At 39.2% G+C, this 22,931-nt stretch overlaps 1 protein-coding gene across 1 annotated transcript; it reads right to left on the bottom strand.

The window, feature by feature from the left end:
- On the bottom strand, window positions 1-22,931 carry SMARCE1 (SWI/SNF related BAF chromatin remodeling complex subunit E1). The gene is made up of 11 exons (XM_055407815.2): window positions 22,379-22,931; window positions 20,160-20,211; window positions 19,940-19,983; window positions 16,906-17,010; window positions 11,916-11,996; window positions 10,631-10,762; window positions 10,195-10,366; window positions 4,954-5,126; window positions 4,322-4,423; window positions 3,493-3,703; window positions 1-1,282 (listed from the first exon to the last, which is right to left on the bottom strand). Exons 2-11 carry the CDS (start codon window positions 20,164-20,166, stop codon window positions 1,074-1,076), a joined length of 1,236 nt encoding a protein of 411 aa, XP_055263790.1. The 5' UTR covers window positions 20,167-20,211; window positions 22,379-22,931; the 3' UTR covers window positions 1-1,073.

The following is a 22,931-nucleotide window of genomic DNA, read 5'->3' on the forward strand; positions in this document are numbered from 1 at the left end:
TCTTTTTTCCATTTCTTATTACATTTGGACCTTTAAGAAACATATACCATCAGTTAAACCACTATTCAGTAAAAATCTATTCTAGTTTTTAGAACGCAGATGTGTCACAAACTATCTTGCTTCTAGTCTCTAAGACTCTACTAAGAGTTTATCAAAAAGGTTGGCTCTGACCTATGGGATCCTGAGCCTTGAGGTTTTAAATGTTTTGATTATTGTAAAACAATTTCCAGTGGATGAACCTTAATTCCCAGCTGTTTTCTTTCGAGAATGGGCTAATCATTTTGAAGTTATATATTCCATTACAAGAATATTTACTTCCTTCAGTTTTGTGATCTATTCTGTCTTTGGAAAACTCAGGGAAAAAAAGTATTTTTTCCCCTGTACAATAAAGATGAGTTCTCACCAGAACATATCCAATATTAATTATAACAAAAGGCAGTATAGATAAGTGTATAGGTGCCATGTTCACTTTAATGACTATTTCATAAGCTAGTAACTAACTATGGAGACTATTTCTGGATCAATACAATCCAAGTGTGGTTGTAGGTACACGCAACACATTAACACAACTCTTGGTATCTGACACTGATGAAACATAAAACAGGGTAAGTGAACAAATACATACTCATACATGATGACGTTCTCAAGAAGCTGCTCTTTGTGGAAGGAAACATGAAAGCGGACCTTCAGGAAGCTATTGATGGGGACTGGGAAGGCTTAAAGCTATGGCTTTGGTAAGCACCCAAGTGAGCTGTAGGAAGGCATTTGTACAAGTAGATTCTGCAGCATCAAAGGATAATTCTCTACAAGAGGTGGGCATTTTCTCAGTTAATCTGAATTCTGAGGCTCTCAGCATTTGAGGGCTAGAAACAAGCTCCAAAGAACCATCTTTGCAACTGCTTACGAAAGGTGACTGTGCCATTCAGCTCCTGATGCTAAATGGTCCAAAAGCCTTTGGTGGTGTGACATGGACAAGAACAATATTAATACACAAACCACATAACACCATTAAAACTCAAAAAACATGTTTTCATTTAAAAAAGTCGTGTGGAACACATGAAGCAAGGCAGCGTTCACTCCTTCCTCTCGTCTTCCGGGGCGGGGTCTGTCGGCGGCTCCTCCACAGCGGCGCTGTTGCTGTCGGAGCCAGTGTTGCTGTCACTGGTCCCTTCCTCTGCCAGACTGTCCACCCCTTCCTGCCCGCTCTCCTTGTCCTCAGGAGTGGACGTGCCTTCTTCACCATTCTGTTGGCTTTCTGTCGTATCTTCAAGGTGTGTCTCCTCTGTAATCACACATTGGTCACTGTTAGTTCCCAGACAAAAATTTACTCTTCTAACTGTGTTGACAGTCCAGAGCTGCAGCATCCAATGGTAAGGCAGCCACTCACTGTACATGAATACACGAATCAAGCACCTGAGATGGGCTAGCGTGACCGAGGAACTTTCAGCATGTTTAAAACAAGTTGGAATTTGGGAAAAAAATCGACTTCTTAACTGTAAATTTTGAACCTAAATACAGATCAAGTATTTCTGCTGAAAATTTAGCTTCCAAATTTCAATGTGCTCTAAGTCTAAAGTGCACACTGGTGTTTGAAGACTTATTAAACTTAATTTCATTTAAATTTCATTAAAAAGAGTTGGTAGCAGAACATTTCTAATTACACAGGGACATATTTCTTTGGACAATGCTGTGTGAAGTGCTCGGATTAATGAGTGAGAAAGCAGGTAAGGAAATGCTTTAAAACTGATAAAGTATTTTGTTATAAGTCATGGTAGGCTGTTTTCTGTTATTGCTCCAATAGTCTGAAATGATTTTCTTCAGTTTTGTTTTTCCTCAGCTAGGAGGATAAAAATTTGAGTAAAGACCTATGGTGGTGGTGGTCTAGTCGCTAAGTTGTGTCTGACTCTTTGTGACCCCACGTATTGCAGTCTGCCAGTCTCTTCTGTCCACAGGACTTCTCAGGCAAGACTACTGGAATGGGTTGCCATTTCCTTCTCCAGGATCTTCCTGACCCAGCGATTGAACCCAGGCCTCCTGCTTGGCAGGAGGATTCTTTACCACTGAGCCACCTGGGAAGCCCAAAGACCTACAGGTATACTCTCCTATAGGCATACTCTATTCATAGACGACAAAACAGCGGCAGAGGACTGAGTGGTGTTCCAGTTGCCAAATGAGTGAAGGAACCATACTTTCATTCTCATGCTCTCGCTTTAACCACAAAACGTGTTGATGCTCCAAATTTGTTAAGATAAAAAACACGTTCACACAAAACAGAAAAAAGTTCAGATAATTAAACTTAAAATCTGACTATCTGAAATGTTAATCTGCTGAATTACATTCTGCAGAAATATCTGGTAAAGATAGCATATTCCACTTAATGTTTTCCAGATGTCAAGTCAGAAGTTGTCAGCAGAGCACCAAGGGTGACTATGGTCCCTCTCAGCTCTTGTAATGACAGTCCAGGGAGCTTTTGGTTGTGTTTCCCATACTTCCAGCTCAGTTCTGTTTACTACACAGTGCACTGGGCAGGGTCAAAACAGCACACAGGGAGATCCCAAGATTTCAACCAATAATTGATTTAATCAGTACTTCATGTAAGCTTTACATGTTATTGTTTGCCTTGAGGCATGCTTTTAGTCAGGAAAATCAGGAGAACTGGAAGTATGAATTTTTCTAGGATGGAATCAACAAACACTTTCTGTAAAGACTAGATAGAAAATTTTCAGGTTTTGTGAGTCATGCTGTCTCAGTTGCAACTACTCAACTATACTGCTGGAGCCCCAAGGCAGCCACAGATAATGTGTAAATAAATGGTTTCAATAAAACTTTATTTATAAAAATAGGTGGCAGGAAGGATTTGGCCTGCAGGTTTTATTTGCCTAACTCATCTTTGGGGATACCAAAGATGACTGATCTTAAGAGCAAGGACCACATGCTATTTAAACAATCTTAGCAATAAAGGTTAAAATACTGAGTGCCAATACCATGTCAAATCCAGTAATAATGATTTTATGTACATCTGCTTCTTTATCCTTGGGAACTCAATTTCAAGAGGTGGGTGCTAGAATATTTACAAAGGAGGAAACTGAAATTAACTTACCTAGACTGAAGGTCACAGTGCTAGCATGGGGTGAAGTACCTAGATCTGTGGGCCCTCCAGGCCAGTACCCTTAACCATTAAACCACTACATTCAATACTTTATATCCCAAGTCAGGGAATGATATGACTCAATCTGGGCAAATACCCAAGACCTCAAACAGCCAGACTAAAGGCAACACATCACTGCTATTTTATACCAATACCAACACTTTTAGTGAATCCATTATAAGAGATTAAGATTTGGGAAGAAAGAATGCGTATGTCATATGGAGAATAAGTCAAGAGGCAAGATTAACAGAGTGACCTCCAGAAAGCACTAAGAAAGGAAAACCAGAATTAAAGACAGCTGTAAAAACCCTCAACATTTATGCTGCAATCAACTGGCAGGTTACCTGTCTCCATCGGAATGCTCTCGTCTTCCTTCTTTTCTTCGGTCTTACTCGCTGCTGGCTCCTCCTCAGGAACAATATTGCTCTGGCTGCGCTCAGCTTGCTCTGCTGCCTCTTTTTCCCTTTCCTCCTGCCTTTTTCGAGCCTGTTCCTCAGCTTGCGCAATTTCAGCGGCAATTTTTTCCATATCCACTTCTACTTTCAAACCACACAACTAGTAGTCAGAAAACAAAACACTCTCTTAGTAATGTTCTTTTCTTACAATCTCTGAATCAGAGAAATTATTTCACAAGTGGGTTTTCTTGGCTAAGAACTATATTCACATATATGGCAGGAAAAAAACCAAGCTCCTGTGTGTCTACAGGAAAGTTGCCCTAGTAGCCATGTAGTATCAAGTGTTAAAGAAGAGTTGGTGAAGCAACACTGAAAGCAATGGCTTATATTCAAAGCTTCTATATTTCAGGCTGCCAAACACTATATTTACTTGTTTTCATGTGACGTGCAAACTGTGAGCTACAGCTAATGAAGACACTTGATGAATAAGTTGCAATGAAAATAATTCACAAGTATATCAGAGTTTAAAATATCAGAGGGTTCTAGAGTTTCAGGCCTAGTTCACTGAATGTGTATACTATAAAATGTTTCAAACCTATTGCAACATTGCCAGAAAATGGAAATTATTTTATGAAGTAAAGATCTTATCACCTATGACAAAGTTAACCCTGTTTCAAAGTGAATGACTCTACATAAAAACACTATTTTGGAAAAAAGAATGAGGAAAAAAAGTAACAGACACAGTGATACAAGTATAGTTAACATATTAAATTGATACCCTTTTAAGCTCATTGTTAAATGAGTCTGTGCTTTCCAGGAATTTCCTCTTCTTTTCTTGGTGTCGCTCCTCTATTTGAAGAAGTTCAGCTTCTAATTTTCGCTGTAAAAGGTAAGATCAGGTTTTGTTATTTACTACTAAATTATCTTCTCTAAAGCTAATGTCAAACACAGAAAATATGTCTCTTTTTTTTAATGGTCCACACTTTTTCACAGTGTGATAAGTGTTTTGCTTTTTAAAATTTCTTACTATATATAATGTGCTAAGATTTAAAAAATGTAAAAATGCAGCACAGAGAGAATGACTCATTAACAAGAGTAAGTTAGACAATACTGTCAGCTCTCCACAATGTTTTGGAAGAAAAATATTTAGTATGCTAGTAAAGGTTGATAGGATGTCTCAAAATTCTTAACAAATACACTTTCCGTCAAAGGTTCCCTGTTGCAGTTTTAATGACAAACTTATTAACTCTCTGGGAAGGGTCTACTCCCTCCAGCCTCTTCCCTGAATCAGGAACAGGTTAGACTGGACATAAATATTTAACAGGCACACTCATGCATGGTCTACAGTCAGGTTACCAGGCACCTATGGCACAGGCCGATCTTACTATAACAAATGTTTTCTGTCTTTACCTGATGAACCATTAAGGACTGGACCTGTCGTTTAAGAACCTGCATTCTAGCTGTTGTGACAACTGACCGAACGTCTGGCACCACACTCTCACTAAGGATTTCACTGATGAGGCGGTGGTTTCTCTGGAAACGGGCGGTGGCTGTATGCTTCATTGAAAAGCCATCATCATAATCTGGAATAAACAACATGATCTGGAAATCAGGTTGCCAATTACCATAATCAGGAGAGTGTAACAATGTTAACACTTAGTTACAAAGGAGCCATGGTCCTTCCTGGTCTAATAAGTGGGTTTAAAGGGCATCAAGGGAGCACCAGGGCAGTCACTTGATAAAAACCATACAGAGGATACAATATGTTCACCAACCAAGATGTTGGTTTTTCTCACAAAATCTTTAAACGAGGATGTGCATCTGATATTTGGCTGAAACACAAATGAGACAGAACTAAGTGTCTTTGGCCTGGAAATCAACATGAAGGCTGCACGTGACAGCAGTATAGATTTTGCCAAATATTTCACTCTTTGGGTAGTAATTCAAAGCTTTTACAACTGATGATACACAGGAACTTTCTGGTGTTTTTGTCACTGTAGCACTTCAAAGTAAGGAAAATGTCTACTGCAGAAAAAACATTACCTCTAGTAAGAGCAGTTTCCCAAATGGGCATATATATTTTATCAGATTAAAATAACGTGTTCATTGGAAGGACTGATGCTAAAGCTGAAACTCCAATACTTTGGCCATCTCATGTGAAGAGTTGACTCACTGGAAAAGACTCTGATGCTGGGAGGGATTGGGGGCAGGAGGAGAAGGGGACGACAGAGAATGAGATGGCTGGATGGCATCACCGACTCGATGGACATGAGTCTGAGTGAACTCCGGGAGTTGGTAATGGACAGGGAGGCCTGGTGTGCTGTGATTCATGGGGTCGCAAAGAGTCGGACACGACTGAGCGACTGAACTGAACTGAAGGCCTTAAAAAATGTTTAGTTCTAAATTTCACTTTTAATTTTCATCAATTTATACACATACATTTGTTATCAGTGTATAAAGGTATCACACGATATTTCTATTCACTCAAGTTCATATACATATAGTATGGGTCTAGTATACAAGTTTATTTTTAGTAGCTATTACCTTTGCTCTTACACTATTATACTTTGCCTGGGCCTTAGAAAGCATCACTACAAACAAAGCTAGTGGAAGTAGTGGAATTCCAGTTGAGCTATTTCAAATCCTAAAAGATGATGTTGTGAAAAGTGCTGCACTCAATATGCCAGCAAATTTGGAAAACTCAGCACTGGCCACAGGACTGGAAAAGGTCAGTTTTCATTCCAATCACAAAGAAAGGCAATGCCAAAGAATGCTCAAACTACCATACATTGTACTCATCTCACACGCTAGTAAAGTAATGCCCCAAATTCTCCAAGCCAGGCTTCAGCAATACGCGAACCATGAACTTCCAGATGTTCAAGCTGGTTTTAGAAAAGGCAGAGGAACCAGAGATCAAATTGCCAACATCCGCTGGATTATCAAAAAAGCAAGAGAGTTCCAGAAAAACATCTATTTCTGCTTTATTGACTATGCCAAAGCCTTTGACTGTGTGGGTCACAACAAACTGTGGAAAATTCTTCAAGAGATGGGAATACCAGACCACCTGACCTGCCTCTTGAGAAACCTGTATGCAGGTCAGGAAGCAACAGTTAGAACTGGACATGGAACAACAGACTGGTTCCAAATAGGAAAAGGAGTATGTCAAGGCTGTATATTGTCAGGCTTATTTAACTTACACGCAGAGTACATCATGAGAAATGCTGGGCTGGATGAAGCACAAGCTCGAATCAAGATTGCCAGGAGAAATCCCAATAATCTCAGATATGCAGATGACACCACCCTTACGTCAGAAAGCAAATAAGAACTGAAGAGCCTTTTGATAAAAGTGAAAGAGGAGAGTGAAAAGTTGGCTTAAAACTCAACATTCAGAAAACTAAGATCATGGCATCCGGTCCCATCATTTCATGGCAAATAGATGGTGAAACAGTAGAAACAGAGGCAGACTTTTTGGGTTCCAAAATCACTGCAGATGGTGACTGCAGACATGAAATTAAAAGACGCTTACTCCTTGGAAGAAAAGTTATGACCAATCTAGACAGCAAATTAAAAAGCAGAGACATTACTTTGCCAACAAAGGTCAGTCTAGTCAAGGCTATGGTTTTTCCAGTAGTCATGTATGGATGTGAGAGTTAGACTATAAAGAAAGCTGAGCATTGAAGAACTGATGCTTTTGAACTGTGGTGTTGGAGAAGACTCTTGCGAGTCCCTTGGACTGTAAGGAGACCCAACCAGTCCATCCTAAAGGAAATCAGTCCTGAATATTCATTGGAAGGATTGATGTTGAAGCTGAAACTCCAATACTTTGGCTACCTGATGTGAAGAACTGACTCACTGGAAAAGACCCTGATGCTGGGAAAGACTGAGGGCAGGAGGAGAAGGGGACGATAGAAGACAAGATGGTTGGATGGGATCACCTACTTGATGGACATGAGTTTGAGTAAACTCCAGGAGTTAGTGATGGACAGGGAGGCCTGGCTTGCTGCAGTCCATGGGGTCACAAAGAGTCGGACACGACTGAGCGACTGAACTGAACTGAACTTTTGCTCTTATCACTACCAGTTTTTGACATATCTGCTAACAACATGTGCTATTATTTGTTAATATTTTTATTTAAATCAACTAACTTTTTAAAAAAGCACTTACTCTTAAGCAATACACATTAAAACAAATGTTCCTCTATCTGAGATGGGGGACCACATTGTAGGAAACTCTACTGAAAAGGCCCTAACTGTGCTGCTGCGTCATTTTAGCATGTCCCTTAATATTTGCTACTTAAGTAGTTACTGAAACTCTTATTATCAGAAATACCACCACTATGAACTGTTGTGCCAATTATTTTTGTTTCAAGTAATTTCTTTAGAATATGTACTTCTGAAATTAAAATTACTGGAACAAAAGATATCATTAAAAAATTCTGTGACTTTTTTACTTCTTAAGGGAGAGTTTTTCATATTGACACTTAGGATTATATACATTTGTGCTAGGTTATCCATCTAGGTTTCCTTTTTATTATTGTTCTTCTTTCATATGTCCCCAGTGTTGATCTCTGATAAATAAAGTCTTAGCAATACGGGCTTGTCTTTCCCTTTTAAAAAAATTTATTAATTTTTGGGCCCGTTGAACAGCACGTGGGATCTTAGTTCCCCAAACAGAGCTCAAAATCACATCCCTTGCATTGGGAGGGCAAAAACTTAACCAAGGAAGTCTGCACCTGTCTTTCCTTGCACTTCAGTTGTCTGATTTATTTTTGGTGAAGGGGAGGGTAGGTTTATATTTTCTAATTCACCAGGTATTTACTTTATCTCATGAATATTCTCTTTCTAAAAAAAAAGCCTTCACTATCTTGTGAGGATAACTGCCTATGTCCTGTAGGCTTGTAGGTCTTCTCTGTTAGAGTGAGCAGCTGCTGTATTTGTGGACCTTCGGCCTTCCTCTTGGTTTTATGTACATTTCCACCCCCCAAGTCTTCCTCTTTCTACTTTGTTCTGAGGGATAAAGTCCAAGGTCTAAAGTCATCTTTATCTTGGCACCTTAATTATTACTGTCCTTTCTTATTGCCAGCTCTAGTTCTAATATCCTATTTTAAACTTGAAAAACATAATGGGCAGAAGTCTGAGAAATAGAGAAAAGGGTTCTCTTTTCAAGACTATTCCTTAGTGAATCTTTTTCAGTCCCCCACCATGTTCATGCTGTTTGTTACCGTCACCTAGTGAAAACTTCATCTGATTCCTACTTATGGCTTCTACATTGCAAGTCTTTATTCCCACTTATTACTGACCTCCCATTCTTCCAATTATTTGTAAACTGGATCTTCTTCTATTTTTTTAGTTCTGTGCTTTTTTCTTACATTAATCATTTAATCTGAGCAATTAAGAGTTTGCATATGCTCGTGTGTCTGTAGCACCGCTGACTCTGCTTAATATGCTTTATTGTCTCTATTCCCTATTCTAGTCTCTATGTTTATTAGATTTGTATTTATGAGGATATTTGTCAATATCCTCATGAAAATTTCTTTTAAAAATTCATTTTTGCTTTTCTCTCCAAGTACTTCAGTTTATTCATTCTTTAGGTGGTATTAGTGTGTCTTTTCTTAAAGGTCTCTTCTTTAAGGCCTTACAAGCTTCTTTTTGTTATTACTACTTTAAAATGGGATCTTAACTTATTTTCCTGATGTTTCTGTTGCTTGCAGCTAGAGCTTCCAACCTCTTCCACATCACAGCAGCACATGAGGAAAATGGTTTGTACAGCATGCGTATTATGTGGATGAGTATACTCATAGCTGGAGGTGGCTAGCTCTGAAGCTCCTTGCAGCCTCAGACCCCAGCTGGCTGCAGAGAAGCAGAAGTGCACGAGCACACCTGCACACTCTTCATGGACTGCCAATGAGGAAGCTCTGCTACACGTGCGTGTGTGTGTGTAACATCTGCAGGTGTGCACCCTCGCAGAGCTTCTTAGGTGGCTCAGTGGCAAAGAACCTGCCTGCCAAGCAGAGACATGGGTTTGATCCCTGGGTGGGGAAGATCCCCTGGAGGAAATGGCAACCCACTCCAGTATTCTTGCCTGGGAAATCCCACGGACAGAGTGTGGCGGGCTACAGTCCATGGGGTCGCAAAAGATCCAATGTGGCTTGGCAACTAAGCAATAAAGCACCCTTGTAAGTTTGGCGACTAAGCAATAAAGCACCCTTTTAAGTTTTATTATGAGTTGTACTTATAAATTCTAGTTGGATTTCTGAATTAACCAGAGTTCAAAATGTCTCTTCCCATTCATTAACTTTCTCAATTAAGAGCCTTTAACTCAGCTGATTTAAGGAACCAATAACAATAACTTGAAGGCATTTAACTTTTAAAAGCAGCTGAGGTAAAATTCTGATTATAACTAAAAAAGCCTTTCATGCATTCTGAGCACAAAGATTTTGATAAACAATAGGTAGTTTTTGCTATTTTCTGTACTAAAAAGGGTATTCTTTTTCTTTGGGGAATTTACACCCAATAATTATTTAAAATATTGAAATGGCACTTAAATTATGCTTTGTTTTCCATTTCAGATAGGAAACAAAACTTCAACTTAAGAGAGTTCTCATATTTTAATTCTCAGAGAAAGCATAAAGAAAGCCCCACTTTTTTTTACCGTCTGGGTCTTCAGCAGGCTGAATGCTCATGTAAGGTTCTCCTTTCTCCATGCGAGACTGTCTCTGTCGACTTTCTTCCTCTAAAGCAGCTTCTGCACGACTTTTCGCATTTATGTAAGCAAGGTACGCGGGGGAATTATGGTAGGCCTTCATAGATTCATTGTATTCTATCTGAAATTCAAATGTTTCTCTGTTTTAGAATTAATATTGTGCAGGTTATAAAGAATACTTACATTATCTCATTTGAACATCAAAAGACAGGATAACTATCTCCTTCTTACAGATAAGGAATCTGAAGTCTAGAGAAATTGAGTGACTTGACCCAGGCAGATGAAGCCTCAGCTGTCTGATTAGATTATATGTTTCTTTTATAAGTAATAAGCAAGTGTTTACGAACTTTAACTTGTACCGGTCCCACCGTAGTTCCCATCCTACCTTTTCGGCTTCGTATTCGTTTAAATATTCTTGTTTTTCTTCATCGGTGAGATCTCGCCACATGCCACCAATAATCTTGCCAATCTCCCACAACTTTAGGTCAGGGTTGGAAGCCTTTACTTGGTCCCAGACCTTGAAAAGGAAACAGTTCAGATTTTAGACTTTTACAAATACTTTTCAATATGGAAACCTTTACTTTAATCATCAACAAAGGCACAAGGAATAGTATCAAAACCCATGTTCCCAGCACCCTGCTGCAACAATTATCAAGGGTCCTCCGCTGGGTTACTTTAAAGCAGATTTCAGAAACCTCCAAACACTGCAGACACTTAGGATGAGATAACTCTTATATCTATGTCTTTCTAAAAATTCACGAGTTTAGAAGGAAAGAAGTTACTGTGCATAATATAGCATAACATTTTGTCCAATTACACATCTAGTAATTATGACCAAAAATTTCAAAATTTCTATGTAGTGGTGAAATAGGTAAATGCTCATCTTTAATAAAGATATCAGCTATACTTGTTATTTTGAGAGTAATGGAGGTTCAGCACCCCTTGCCACCACCAAAAAAAAAAAAGAAAAATTCAAGAAAAGTATGAAGAAAATAAAAAATACCATAAGTTGATTGTTAAGAGATAACCATTGTCTTCTAGGCTTTTTTAAAAAAATTCAAACTAACATGTATTTCCTATTTTTTTATAAAAATAAGACACCAGTACTTGCATTCTTTTCCACCTAACATGTTTCTCATGTCATTAAGTATTCTCCAAAAGACTACACAATGTCGGCTACACAACTTTATCCTAAGTGTTTTAACTGTTCATTATATCCTCATACATATCAGTATGATTTTTGGCTGTGCAGGGTCTTCACTGCTGTGCAGGCTTTCCCGTTGCACTGAGAGGGGTACTTCCAAGCTGCAGTGTGCGGGCTTCTCTCTGCTGTTGGGGAGCACAGGCTCCGGGCACGTGTGCTTCAGGAGTTGCTGCTCGGTGGCACGTGGGATCTTTTGGGACCAGGGCTCGAACCCTTGTCCCCTGCACTGGTAGGCAGATTCTCAACCACTGGAACACAAGGGAGGCCCTTAACTGTTTATTTAATCATTTTCTTGTTGGATTTTAGTTCTGGAATTTTGAATCAGAACTAATGTCTTTATCAACTGGAATCCTGTATCCTCTGCTCTGACTATGCACAGAACGGCCGGCTAAGTCCATCGAACCTTGATGTAAAGGAAAGAGCAAAGACTGTAGTCCTCATTCCTTTCTGGCTCCAGGGCACCTACCTTTCTGCTGTACCTCATGTAGGGCATCAGCGGCTTATCTGGTGGCTTTGGGGGTTTTGGAATCGTGATACCAGAGGACGCCTAGAAAAGAGTTAAACACATTCATTACTCAACTGCTAGAAGTTCACCAGCAAACTGAAAAGAGAGTCCCTTTAAAAATTCTAATGCGCCTTTCTTCTACTCGTCCATGGATATAAGATTCTTATATTTTCTCCACTGAAAATAGCTATCACTGTAAATTCAGAAACGTTCACATCAAAAGAAAATAAAGAAAATGACTTTAAGCACAGAGCTTTTTAATATGTTACTTAGCAGTTTATTGCCACTGCTTTGACAACCTGGCTGTAAGAACAAATAAAATATTACACAATTATCCATACAGCAAAAATATATGGTTATACATCAAATGTCCCACATTTAGGACATTACCTGGCATCCTTTTATTTTGCTTAATTTACCGTTACATATACAGTCAACACTTGATTATCTCACCAGAAGCTGAACCCGATCAGCACTTACCACATCTCACACTGCCTACTGGGGACTATTTACTATCTGTACCATTTCAGGAACACATTTCCACATGAGCAACTCCACCACCACAAAACCTACTCCCTAGATTAAAAAATGAAAACAGACAAAAAACCTTCTTACTTCTTTGTTATCACTAGAGATTTTATTTTTCTTAAGGTTCTATACCCATATCTAGTTGTTTTTTTTTTTTTAATAAAGGAGATTAGGAAGTGTGCACTGACGTCATGCTTTTTTTGTACTCCTAGTCACAGCAGAAGAGTGAACAAGTTTACCAGGAACAGAGAAATGACAGAAACAGGGCCTAATTAAGTTATTCTGAGAGTGTATGTTAAGAAACTCCACTTAATTTTTTTAAAATGCTGGTTTTTGTGGGGAAGACAGAGAAAAAAGAAATGGGAAACAGAAGGTGAGGAGACAGAAAAACAGTTTTTAAAAAGGTAAAGACGAAAGTGGGTGAGAGAAAGGCAAAAGGGAAAGAAACAGAGGAGATGAGCTCTTTCTAAAGGCTAAATCCAGGCAGGAGACCAGGCAGCCCCGTGGGCACCCCACACACACCTCCAGGACAGGAGAGCTGCTTCTGAACCTACTCACAACTCTGCACACACTGCTGCATTTGATCACGGGCCCAGCATCAAATCATGGCTGACTTATATTTGTTTCCCCCACATTTCTGGAAGACTCCTGATATTGATTTTCCTGCCAGGCTGGGAAGGAAGAAGGCTTCCTTCTAATTATCAAAAGATAGGAATCAACAAATCTTTATAAGAAAACTAAAGTGACATTTTGCTCCCTTGCACTTATGTGTTCTTGTGGTAAAACCAGAGGGAACCGCCCCTCCCCCGCAATTCTCAGCTGAGACCCCAAGTCTAACCTTATTTTTCATCCAAGGGCACAGGGAAGAGTGTGTCTGTACCCCTTCCACCAGTTTCAAACAACGCTTCTTCTCCCTATGAGAAGGGTCTCCTTCCAGCCCTATATACTTGTCAGTGACTGCTTCTTCATACAGGAGCTTATGAGAAAGCATTTCCTCTCTGCAGCAGTACTCCTCTCTTTCCACATCGCCCGTGCACTCTTACCACACAGGATGCTGATGCCTGTGTAGACAAACCCTGCTTTTAGCCAGCAGTGGGCAGCAGGGTGAAGCGAGACGTGGGGGATGGAAACTGTCAACAGTGGCAGTACGAACAGCCAGCAGGAGATCTGTCTTAGGGCAGTAGGAGTTCTCTGGTGGGTGGGTGTGGATTTCTACAAAGCTAACCTTCTGTCATGAATTCAGAGCAAGAAACACACAAAAGTCTGATTCTTCATACATAAAGTTACTAGAAAGCACTTACAACCCACAGCCAACACAAACCTTCAGAATTTCATGAAGTGGGTTCCAAATGAATTAAAGCACTTTAAAAACAAATTACAATAATATTTGCTCCTTGATATTTTTCAAAGAGCTGCATTTTATAACAATGAATTTGCTTCTTTTTTTTTCTCCCAAAGGAAGGTACCTGGATCATCTGCATGTTGAGGTCATATTTTCATTACATTGACCAGTCAATTTACAAATACAAACAGAACCAAAGCAAAACAATAACAACAAAGTTAAATTCTAGCTGGTTTTCAGAACATTAAAGGTTAATATCACTCAACAGTCTTAATTTATTATCCATCTCAAACAGACATGTTCTAAAATGTCTCAAACATTACTCTTCCCCCCAAAAAAGCAGTTTGCACTGTACACAATTATAACCACTGCTTTGCTATAATCCCCTGGTTTGAGGTGTGAAAAACTGTTGGTTCCTTAATTAAATGATCTGATAGTTATGATTTTGGAAGGCATGTCTCCTTTTTCAGCTGTTTCCTTCCTTGCTGCTGTCAGGAAACCTACCTCCAGCAGCAACTGTCCCCCTCTCCAAATGGCAATGAGTCGGGGGAAAACAACTAATTATGCTAGTTAAAACTGCTTACAACAGAGGAAGGTCCCCTACGAATAATAAAGTCTATGGTTTTGCGAAATTTTGGCTACTTGATAGATTTGTGTTATTTCTTCCAAATTTTAAGCTGCTTCTCTGGTAAGATCTTATCCAAGGTTTTCTTCTGGGATGAAATTCCCATTAAAGCACAGAAATGAACTGTTCTTAACATTCTGTCTCAATCTGTTTTCACATAGGTACTTAAGAGAAGGTTAATCAGCATCTGATGAAGAACTGACTAGAAGTGAATTCCACTTCATAGCTTACCATAAGCACGCCAAAAGGTTTCAACATGCTTATATATATAAAGTGTTTATTGTCTGAAAACTCTTCAAGTTTACGGGAGTCATCGGGAAAATCACATGTTCATAGATCCTATGGGAAGCTACTCCACAGGGTGTCATCAAATCATTCCTTCAAATCAATGACTTAAGGTGATTTGCAGACAATAATACCAGAGAAGCTCCCCCACAAAGTAAATGGGGTCATATTAAAATAACACTTTTATAAAGATCAAAATCAGATCTATTGAGTCCTAACAGAGCTTAAATTAAATAAACAGACAAATTAAAAAAAGGTAGTAGAAAATTTTAGGCATAATTTTTGTAAAGAATGATTACCTGAGAAGTCACTAAAAGCTGAAGGATTAACACAGGCTAAAAGCCTCCACATTTCCCTTCAGTTCAAGTCTACATAGCACCTGGATTACACTTCAATATGGTGTTGAGAGGACAATAATACAAATAAAACAACTATAAAGAAGCAGAACATCAACATCTGCATGCCCAGCAGCCTTCCCATACTAATCTACCCTAAAGCTAGCGCTTACTCCAAATACTGGGTTCCAACATCCCCAAGAAGGAAAGGGGAGAAACAGGTAACTGGCCAAGGCCCTGAGACAGTGACTGTACTTTCTGAGACAGTGACTGTACTTTCCTATTCCTGCTAAAGTCTCCATTGAATGATACCACTTTATTAACAAAGGATTGCCAGATACATCCTAATTGAGAACAAAATGCTTACAGAAAATAAAATACAAACGATTCTAATATTACCATTACCACCATTACTTTTCCATCAACATAGATAATCAAGAGCTGACTGTATAGAGCTATTAAAATGTAATCATTCTTTTGATTATTACCCATGAATAATTTTCTGTATTAACATAAACGATCCAAAGTTGATTCTGCCCCTTAATTAAGTTAAAACGCTCTTTATCATTTGATAACTTTGCCACCCATTACACTTGTCAAACAACACATTCAGGCCAGGGGAAAAACAAGTACCGATGCACATAAAAATTGTATGCATTGTAAAATGCATACATACACACACTTTGTCAGAATTCTTTTCAGATACCATGAAATATGCATGGCACATAAAACTTGATATGCTTATGAAGTACAAATTATGCAGAAACAATGAAATATTTAGACAAACAAAACCTATCAAGCTAAGCAATATGCTTACCAAGATAGACATATAGTTTGGTAGTTACAAGCTTTCTGCTCTAGCTTGACTACAGGGTGAGAGGGCTTTTTTGAAGTCACACTAATTGAATTATTTTTGAATACAGCAAACAAAAATCAGGTATTAAAAAGTTTACAGCCATTCTGGGTTGTATAAATTCTTACCAATATCACATTCCAATGTATGTAGGCATTTGGCTTTTGGATTTATCTATTTTTGGTAAATCATTTTTATACTTATTTGTTTTTTGGGGTACCTTAAATTTCCTTAAATGAAGTTAAAGATAATTTTAAAATAAAAAGTCTGAAGTTAAAAAAAAAAAAGTCTGAAGTACATCATCCAATTTTGGTATCTCAGGCTGATTATTTAAGTGAAACATCTAAGTTTCAGAAATCATATCCTTTACCCTCTGAATTATAAATGTACTTCTGGTTGTAGATATGTATAGTCTGGTAACTCAAATTAATTTCGTTCATCTTTCATTCTGCAATTCTTTGAATTGGCACAAATATCTTTAACTGGAGAGAAACGAATCTCAGTTACGTCAACTGTTAAATCCAAAAGACAAATAACTGTGTGCAGCAGTTCAAACTGGTAGGATAGGCCAAAAAGGCCAGGTCTATAAGCCCAGTCTTTATTAAGAATATAGTTCTTGAGCCTAATGCCAATTACCTTAAATGAAAGATACTCTTTGCCTCAAAAAGGGCAACTTAACCATAGGAAATCCTAGGTTTGTCTACATAGAGTACTAGTATTAAGTGCCCAAGGCTTTATCTTTACCAATCACCAAACAGAATGGATTCTCCTTTTCTTCCATATACATATCCAGATCTCACTAATTTCTTTTTGTTTGTTTTTCAGTATAAGATTGTACAATGAATATTTAAAATAATCTAAAAGCCAGGTTAAATTTTTTTTTTTTAAATGGCTGTGCTGATGATTCAAGAGGACCTAAACCTGAAGGCATCTCTGGTCAATTCCAGTTGTTTGCTGGATGCTGTAATAGTTGATTCTCCTACCGTGACCCGGCTGTTGGTGCCCGGGTTCCCTCCCAGCCTGTAGTTGTTGTAGGCGAGATGACTGTATGGATTGTATCCCACAAACCCTGGTGTGCTGGGCATTTGCTGATGGAAACAAATGAGACAAAAACACGAATGAGAAATGAGCTCAAACGAGGAAAACACAGAAATGAAAAATGATCTGCATATGGCATGCAAAAGCAACCTGAATTTAAACAAGCAATGATGTGTTGTAATTGTTCTTTTTTTTCATTGAAAAACCAGTCTGCAAGTGGTTTTTGTTTTTTTTTTGTCTCTTTCTGTCTCTTTGCAGGGGCCAGTGATGTTTGTATGAGTGTGAATGTGTGTTTGTCTTTCAGGATAAGCAATACACTGAAGTGTCTCAAACATTCAGGATCACTTTATGGTCAATATATGAAATAACAACTTTGCGATATATGTCTGAGATTGGAAAGCTTGAAATGTGATAAACTAGGAGTCTGAAAACACTTTACATGCAAAACAAAACATGATTTATTTGACAGTCATGTGAATGCCACCAATGCACTTATCTACCAAAAACAAAAACAAGAAATGGACTGCTTCCAAAGACAGCTTTTAATCATTTTATATAGTGTGAGAAATGAGAAGAGATTCAAATCAGGAAGCCAGAAGTCATCAATAGAAAAAAAAACATGTGGGATTCAATGGATGTCACATACATGATCTCAAAACAAAGACTTGTAAGAAATGCATGGGTTTCATTCTGGGGGTACTGTCTGATCTTTTTAACCCAGTCATTCTTTTAAAGGTTTTCTCTTCCATCTCTTCTTTGATCCATCTTCCACAGGTCAATCACGAACAGTTTCTGCATTTTGTTTTAATATGAACTACTTCTCTAGTAGACAGACTTGAACTTTCTTTCCTCATCTGATTTCCTGACAGCCCTAGCTCTTTCCAACCACAATTGCTTGTTGGAGCAACAGAATTTTCAGCTTTTGTAAATTATGTGTTGATGTGATAACAAATGGGCTCTTATATAGCAGTGCCCTTCGTGGTTAATAAAATGACATCCAATGTTCATAAGAATCAAAGCATAGGGCATAAAAAGGATGTGGCAAAGAGAGACCAAAAGTAAGGTATCTGACCTAATGAAAGTCAATCAAAACGAGTGACAGTAACTTCATTTTAACATGCAATTAATACCAATGCTGAATTGTATACTGTAAAATAAACAACACATCCCAACTAAGCTGTAGCTATTATCAACACAATTTTCTAAAACATGCCACTGCACATATCCTTAGTGTCCCAAAAAGACATTCAAGCAGATCAATTATTTGATATTCTTTACAAGAGAACAAGTGATCAATTTCTAGTCTATGTAGTTATAGAAGACGCAAATCAAGCATATATAAGTAGGCAAAACACAGATGAAGTATCAAAGGCACAAAAGAAGTGTATATTACTTGGAGTGGTACATTTGGGTGGTAGTGGTGGGTGGAGGTGGTGGTGGTGGTGATGGTGGTGGAAGAAGAAATGGAAATAAAATAAAGGAGGATAACTCATTTACTATCCATTCTGTTGGATGTACTAACCCCTAGTCTTCTATATATTATGTGTAATGTAAAATTATAATGGTACAGAAGTATGATTAAAGAAAGGTAAAAATATCCCTTTCTACATTTAAGAAATCATAGGGTTGGTTTCTGAGCTATTTCTATTATCTCAAAAAAATTAATGTCTTCAAGACAATATACGCTGTTAGAGGTAGTCTTTGCGTCAAAATGACACCTTCAAAGGTTGCATACGCAATGATAATCACTGTTCAATATTATGAAGCAATAATGTAAGAAAATTAAGGGAACTTAAAAAAAAATTGAAACTAAAACACTGCAATTATACCATTTCCAAAAATGAAGTACATGGTTAGCTCTTTGAGGTCAGGAATCTCAATTGTTCAACTCCACCTGTATAGCCACTAGCAGAGTGCCAAGGAGATGGTAGTAAGAAATGTTCTTTAAGAAAGGAAATAAACCAAAACACAGGACTTTAAGATCTACTGGAAGTAACTTTAGAAACTGTACATTATATAAAGTTGAGATGTGATACAGTATCCCTTTTTAAAAGCATCTTACTAAGGAAAAACAAATTGTTGATAAACTGAAACATACAGCAGAAGGTTAGTAAATACAAGTAGTTTATCTAGTGGAGAAAACAAAGTTTCACAAGGCCCTAATTAGTAAGCTAGCCTGAAATTTAGGGGTAGGGAGTATGGAAGGAGGGCTAACAGCTTTAGTTAAAGAACTTCTTTTGTAGGATATGGTCAATGTTAACAGTGTTTTTTGTCTTTAAATAAAAAAATAACAAGGAATCTATTTCAGCAAGGCCTGAAGAGTTACTGTTAAATCTGTTTTGTGGATTGGGCAATTATTTTACATGCTGACCAAGCTGGGCCAGAGCTTGCTGGGTGAAAAAATCTAGTTCACTATTATTTATACACTTTGAAACATATCAAGTCTCAATCCAATAAAATATTATTTATGGCATAAAACTCAACAGCAGGATCTGACCCACAGATAATGAAATCCTTACTTGAACAGCTTGAAAATAAAGATTTACAATAAGGTAATATAGAACTGGAAGCTTTATTGTTTGATTTAATGTGAAAATTATATACAGATAGGAAGAGAAAAATGTAACCAATTGAAGGTTAGGTTTAAAAACAGTAAGTGCCAGAATGAACATTTATTTCATATTAGCTTTCAAGAATCTTAATAGAGATGAACAATAAAAGTGTTAAATTTGCCACTTATTTCTAATTAAAAAAAGAACTGAGCATAGGAGGTTGGCATTTCAGTAGTATGTTTCTTTAAATGTTGGGGTTGGTTCAAGGTAAGATGCAGAGTTATTTTATTTAGTAGGAAGTGCTGTTTTTTAGCTGAATTTTTCATCCTGTTGCTGTGATGATTGAGTGACTGTCACTGGAAGACATCTGGGTTTTTGTATCAAGGCCAGACTTGGCTATTACATTAACAAGAAAATTAAAACTTACTGTTGCAGGAGCTGGGGTGGGAGGTGGGGCATAAGATGGTCTTTCTGTTTGAAAGAAAATAAATAACTTCTTGTAAACAACTGAGATATAATACTATGCAACAAAACTACCAATGGTCCTGTTTTGAAGAAAAAAAAATGAGAGTATTTTGGAATTCCCATTTGCTAGGGCATTAGTCTCTTATTAATATAGATTGATAAATATAAAAAATGAAACTTACTTGACATTTTGGAAGATTAAGTTCTCAGTTCCTTAAGAATGAATCTGAGACACTAAAATAAAAAAAAAGGAAAAAAAAAGAAAAATAAAGATAATCAAAACTCAGCAAGCATAAGAGAATGTTTTTCTAAAGAATAGGGTAGTTTGATATTTCTTTGTAAAATTACATTATCTTCTAGTAATCAAGCCTTTTAAATATTTTACTAGTTCTTTAGGTCACTTAGTTGATCAGAATTAAATGACTAAAACAAATGACAGGGGATATTAAAAAGTAAAATTAGACATGTACTTGCAAGTTTTTTTGTTTTTTGATACTGAGCCACCTCTCGTATGGAAAATGTTTCGCTGATGCCATGTAAACATTTAATCAAATTGGTAAAAATATAGTGACAAAAGAATATGATGTATTTATTGGGGCCTTCCTCAACAAGGCCTACCAGACACTGACAGCTCCCTGATCAGCCATAGCTCTGCCTTCCTTTTAGGATAACAACTTCTTTCTAGTAAAACTGCATTTTACTCCTGAAGGCAGTGGAAAAGGTAACTGGTGTGACAATAAATTCACATTCTCTTATAGTGGTAAATGGAGCTTCCCCGGTGGCTCAGCGGTAAAAGAACCCGCCTGCCAATGCAGAAGACCTGAGTTCAATCCCTGGATTGGGAAGATGCCCTGGAGAAGGAAACGGGAACCCACTCCAGTATTCTCGCCTGGGGAATCCCATGGAGAAAGGAGCCTGGTAGCCTACAGTCCATGGGCTTCCAAGAGTTAGACACAACTGAGCGACTAAAAAACAACAACATAATGGTAAATAGCTTCATAACCGCTGGGAATAAATTTCGAGAGTCTATGGGAAAAAACTCTTATTGATCTTTCTTAGCTCAACTCAAAACATATCTCCTCAATGGAGATTTCTGGACGTATCTGTACGAAATTAAATGTTTCCTCATTTGTACTCCAATTTACACAGATCAATGATATCATATTACATCTGCTAATATGGGGGCTGAATGGTGACAGGGACCAGCTAATTCATTATTGCTGTCCCAGTACCTAGCTCAATTCTTACCAACTTCAGTCCTAGTAACACTAGCTCAGGACATGACCACACACACGTGAACTTGTTCCTTACCTCACTATACATTACACACAGTGTGTACAAAGAGACAAACATTCATTTTTAGAAAAAAGGCAAATAACTTCTATGATTACTATTTTCATCCAACATTATGAGAAACAAATATGATTTTTTTTTTTGCTCCAGTTTTGTATTTTAAGGGCATTTCTGGAGCATTATGAGTAAGAGGCCTGGAGTGGAAAGAAATCATTTATTTTCTCAACGGCCCAACCTGAGTCTCCCGTCTCTCCTGAAGGTACAGGCAGGAAACCAGAGTCTGGTGCAGATTTCCTTCCTGCTCAAGCTTGGGTGGGCTGTCAACATCCAGTAGGCCTTGCTGTGGGGGGCCCTGATAATAACTGCCACAAGCTCCCTGGTGTGTCATGTTTTATTGTTAATACTTCAAAATTACTGATCTCTTGTGCTATACCATTAATTTCAAGAGTGATCTCGTACATTTGTCCACCACTGTATGCATCCCCGGTGCCTGGCATAAAATCCTGGAGAAGTTTAACACCATCTGGTTTAACAGTCACACTACCAACGAGACGTGTACTGCTACTGCCATTTTACAGAGGGAAAAAAGGAGTCTCGTTCAGTATAAGTAACTTGACTCAAGACACAGAGTCAGCAAGTGTCAAGAGTTGGCTCTCAGACCCTGGCCAAACTGTTGCCGAGCTTCCGCTCTTCACTCCAAGCCACACCGTGAGTCCTCAGATCGCTGCCTGGACAAGGGGAAACCACCTTCCTGGGGGTGAGGACCACGGGCTTAGCTTGCCCCAAGGGCTTCCTCTGAGATCGACCCTTTTAGGTTTGATGTGAAGGTGCACTTTACCAGCTACTCTAGTGAAGAGAAGCATGCAGAAGCGCTTGGAGCACTTCCGCGGGGTCGGTGGAAGGGGCACTTCGGCCGCCCAAGAGGAGCCCCAGGTGGGACCATCTCCCCACCCTCGCTCCGCTAGGCCTCAGAAAGGCCGCAGCCGGCCCCCGGCCCTGGTCCCGCGGCCAAGTCTGAACCCCAGCAACCCCCAGCAACCCCAGCCAAGCCGGGCCCCCACGCCTCTCCACGCCCCCGACCCAGTCGGGCCCAGTCGGAAACACTCACCCGCGGGCAGAAAAAGCGCCCGCAGCTCCGGCCTCGCTTCCCTTTGTCCCGCGCACGCCCCGCCCCTGGCGTCCCGAGCTTCCGCGCTCGCACTTTCAACACTCTTCTTAATTCCTTTCCGGGCCCCAGTCGACTCTCTTCAGAAAAATAAACGTTCCAGTGGGGACGCGGCGGTGTTTAGTACCGTCAAGGATTTTTTTTTTCAGGCTCCACACGTCCCTCAAAACTCCCCGAATGTCAGTACTTTGCCAGCCGGGCGCCGATTCGTCACTCCGGAGAGGGAGGAGGTGGCCCGACGGCGGGTAGGCCCGGACCGCGCGGCCCCCAAGGAGCCGGAGCGGGGACGGGTGACGCGGCGGGAGGTGCGAGGCTGAGCCGAGGGGAGGTGGGAGCGCGGCCTCAGCGTCCCCGCGCGGGGCCGGAAGGCGGCGGGAAGCGCGCCCGGTCGCGAGCCCGGAACCACTGTGGCCGCGCGGCCCGCGCACCACCCGGGCCGGACTCAGGCCGCGCACGCCCCCCCGTCCCTGCCCCCGAGAGTTTTCTGTTTTTTTCC

Source organism: Moschus berezovskii, chromosome 20 (assembly GCF_049115385.1).
Source record: "Moschus berezovskii isolate FMDL1 chromosome 20, NW_MosBer_1.0, whole genome shotgun sequence".
Lineage (NCBI taxonomy): Eukaryota > Metazoa > Chordata > Mammalia > Artiodactyla > Moschidae > Moschus > Moschus berezovskii.

Bases quoted from the DNA above. Each gene is read 5' to 3' on its own strand.
- SMARCE1 (XM_055407815.2), bottom strand. The intron at 5,127-10,194 runs GTAAAAAAAAGT...TGTTTATTCCAG, and splicing joins GCCTGCTGAAGACCCAGACG to ATTATGATGATGGCTTTTCA. The intron at 3,704-4,321 runs GTATCAATTTAA...TCTGACTACTAG, and splicing joins TTAACAATGAGCTTAAAAGG to TTGTGTGGTTTGAAAGTAGA.